General features: G+C 35.8%; 1 protein-coding gene across 1 annotated transcript in view; it reads left to right on the top strand.

The window, feature by feature from the left end:
- The window catches only part of ube2d2 (ubiquitin-conjugating enzyme E2D 2 (UBC4/5 homolog, yeast)), an 8,955-nt gene extending 6,327 nt beyond the window's left edge, over positions 1-2,628 (top strand). The window contains exon 7 of the mRNA XM_016576289.1: positions 1,485-2,628. Within this exon, the coding sequence (XP_016431775.1) occupies positions 1,485-1,530 (46 nt within the window). The 3' untranslated portion in view covers positions 1,531-2,628. The remainder of the gene's footprint in view (positions 1-1,484) is intronic.
- The last annotated feature ends 408 nt before the right edge of the window (positions 2,629-3,036 follow it).

Genomic DNA, 3,036 nt, shown 5'->3' with positions numbered 1-3,036 from the left:
TTTAAATTCTATTTTGTTTTTTTACAGTTTTTAAAAAATATTTTATTTCATTTTCTAATTTCTTTCATTTATTTTTATTTCAGTTTTAGTAATTTTAGTACTTCTAGTTCTTATTACAATTTAGTACTTTTTAGTTCAGTTTTTCATTTTATGTTTATTTATTTTATATTTTATTTCAGTTAACAGAAACTATTTTTAATAGTTTTAATGCAAGATTACAGCACTACTTTTTGCTGGGTGTGGGGGTTCAGATGGTTTTCATTTGTTTTGATTGACATTTTCATTTGCTTGTGATTTTTCCATACCTATAATCTATAGGAGAAAAATAGATTGTAGGTATGGAAATCGTACTTTAAAGTAAAGTACTTTCAAAGACTTTAAAGTAAGTCTTTGTCCAAACTACTGCAGACCTGCCAACCTGTTCGCATTTTGCGTAGCGGGTACGCATTTTGACCTTAAAGTACGCTGGTACGATTTGTCACTCTAAACTACGCAAAAACCCGGTGACCTGTCCACGCGCAGTAAACAAGCAACAGAAAAAGATGAGGAGTTCAACCAATCAGAGCGTTTTCCCTTTTTTTTTTTTTATTTCTCTCCAAACTGGCTCTGTTTGTGTGTCCGTGAGTCGTGCGCTGAGATGAGGAAACGCGTGTATGGTATGCGTGTAGAGTAATGAGCTCTATTTCTTCGGTGATGCATATGTGGACTTTCTGTGCAGGGGCGCCCTCTAGTATCCAGTATGAATGAAACCGACATTACGTGTTCATAGCACTAAATAATGGCCAATCTATAAAAATTATACTTCTCTCAAAATAAATTTAAGGTAGACGCGTGATAATCCATGTTTTTCTACAGTGTACAACAATGTACTGGAGTTTTACTTAAAGTATAGTGGAGTTAGCTTTTTTTAAATAGCATTTAAAATCGCTAAAAAGAAATCTGTTGTGCCAAACCATCAGAACCAAACTGAAAACTGTGTTTAAAATACTGAGGTATTTATTGAACCTTGGGCTAACTGTATTGTTGCATTCCTACTATTTACTCTAAAAGACTGTGTAACAGGAATATCACAAACTGAGTGCAGACTCTGAGTACTAACCTATGAAAACTATTTAACATGAAGTCTAGCATTTTGCACATTGTGCAATTACGATTTTGACATTAGCCATTAAGGAGCTTCAAGTAATGTATGAATAGGCTATATGACCTATACTCAAAAAAATTTTCAAAGGTTGGCAGGTCTGTCAATGGAATCCTTCTATTGTACAAAAGGTTCTTTATGTAGTGAAAAAAGATTTAGATATTTAAAATCTTCACACTAGGAAAATAATAGTTATTTTAATAATTGTTCACTGAAAGGCTCTTTGGGGAACCAAAATGGTTCTTTTCTTTGCTTTTGGAGTTTTTATTTTTAAGAGCGTATGTGTCATGCAAATGCCTTTCTGACATACAGTGGTAATGTTTTTATTTCTCTTCCTTCACAGGTACAACAGAATAGCTCGGGAATGGACACAAAAGTATGCGATGTAGTTTTGGAGTTAGAATCATGATGGGAGAAAATTACAGCTCTCCATCTTAAGGTTAGGGGAGATTTTGAACGTTCAAAAGATAAAAAAGAAAAAAGCTTAAGAAAAAAACAGATCTTGTTGGTTTCCATTGGAGTGCTTTCTTTAAGCCACGCCTACCCTCACCAGAGCACCCCCCCACTCTTAGCCCTCTGGCAGCCATGGTGTACATACTCAAACTACAACTGTAGCCCCTTTTCCTCCCCAAATGCAAACCTCCACTCCACAGCTCCTGCTTTACCTTCTCCGTTGCTATTGCGACGTACCCGCTGCTTAGGATCAGTCCATATCAATTTTGCTGTAGAAGATGTTTATGGCTCTAAAAGCATTCCTTGTTGTTTTTAAGAACTGGGAAGGGAGGGCTATATTATTATCATTTTGTTTTCTCTCTGCAATTTGTGATAGTCTGGACATAGAGGGATATGTTTTTTTTACGGTTTACTTTTTCATTTTCATTTCCATTTCCTGGGCTTCCAACTGTACATTGGATCAGGAAGTTGTTGTTTTTTCTTTATTTCTTTATTGCAGAGAAGGGAGGGGTATGCTGGCTATCTTTTTGTATAAAATCTATAAGGAATTCTTTTAAAATCATAGCAGTTAATTAAAAGAAAATGGACGACCTGTCCTCTCCTCCAGAGTATTCTAATGGACTTGAAAACTATGAATATATATATTTTGTTTCCATTTGTCATTGCAAAGACTGTCTCTACCCCTTTCCTTAGCCATGACCAACTTCACAAACATTCACCACATGGAGGGTTTCGGACCAGTTATTTAAAGCAGTCTCTATAACATGCGTCTTAATGGGGGGTTTTTTTCCGTTTTTTTTTTCTTCTCTCTCCCCCAAACCACCCTTGTAACTCTTAGGTTGCTTTTTTTTTTTCTTAATTTTCCTGCTCTTGTTGAATTAGATGCTAACATGGTTCAGCCAGACTCGATTGGGTCCCTGGGTGAGAGGACACAAACTCCTCACAGACAAACTTCTGTATATTTAATTTCCTGACAGGCTCGTTGAGCTTTGTGTGTTGATTAAAACTGTGTAATAAAATGATTACTAAAGTCTTAAATGCTATGTGTCTGCATGGTTTTTCCTGATGTGTTTGTTAAACAGGTGATGCAGGTCTTGTTGTAAACACTGCATGTGAGGAACTTTGTCCTCTTGGGGTTTTAATCCTCAAGTCTTTCGAAACCTCTGTTGAAAAAGGAAAATTTCTCTGATCTCTTCTGCTTGTCCATTTGGTGGTTCTTTTGATAGAAAACAAATGTGCAATGATTGTTTAATATGTGCCTCATGACAGCCACTGTCACAGTTACTGTACTATAGTAAAACAAAGTTGCAAGGGACTTTTGAGCAGCAAGTTGTACATAAACCTTTTATAGGAGCCTTTTCCCCATTTGGTGTGGAGGACCAAAGCACTTAAAATGACTGAAACAATTGAATGCACCATGTGTAATTTTTTAATATTTCATA

This window comes from Sinocyclocheilus rhinocerous, unplaced genomic scaffold (genome assembly GCF_001515625.1).
Source record: "Sinocyclocheilus rhinocerous isolate Xijiao unplaced genomic scaffold, SAMN03320098_v1.1 scaffold474, whole genome shotgun sequence".
Classification (NCBI taxonomy): Eukaryota; Metazoa; Chordata; class Actinopteri; order Cypriniformes; family Cyprinidae; genus Sinocyclocheilus; species Sinocyclocheilus rhinocerous.
The sequence above is the reverse complement of the archived record's forward strand: the minus strand, read 5'-3'. Positions and strand labels throughout refer to the sequence as shown.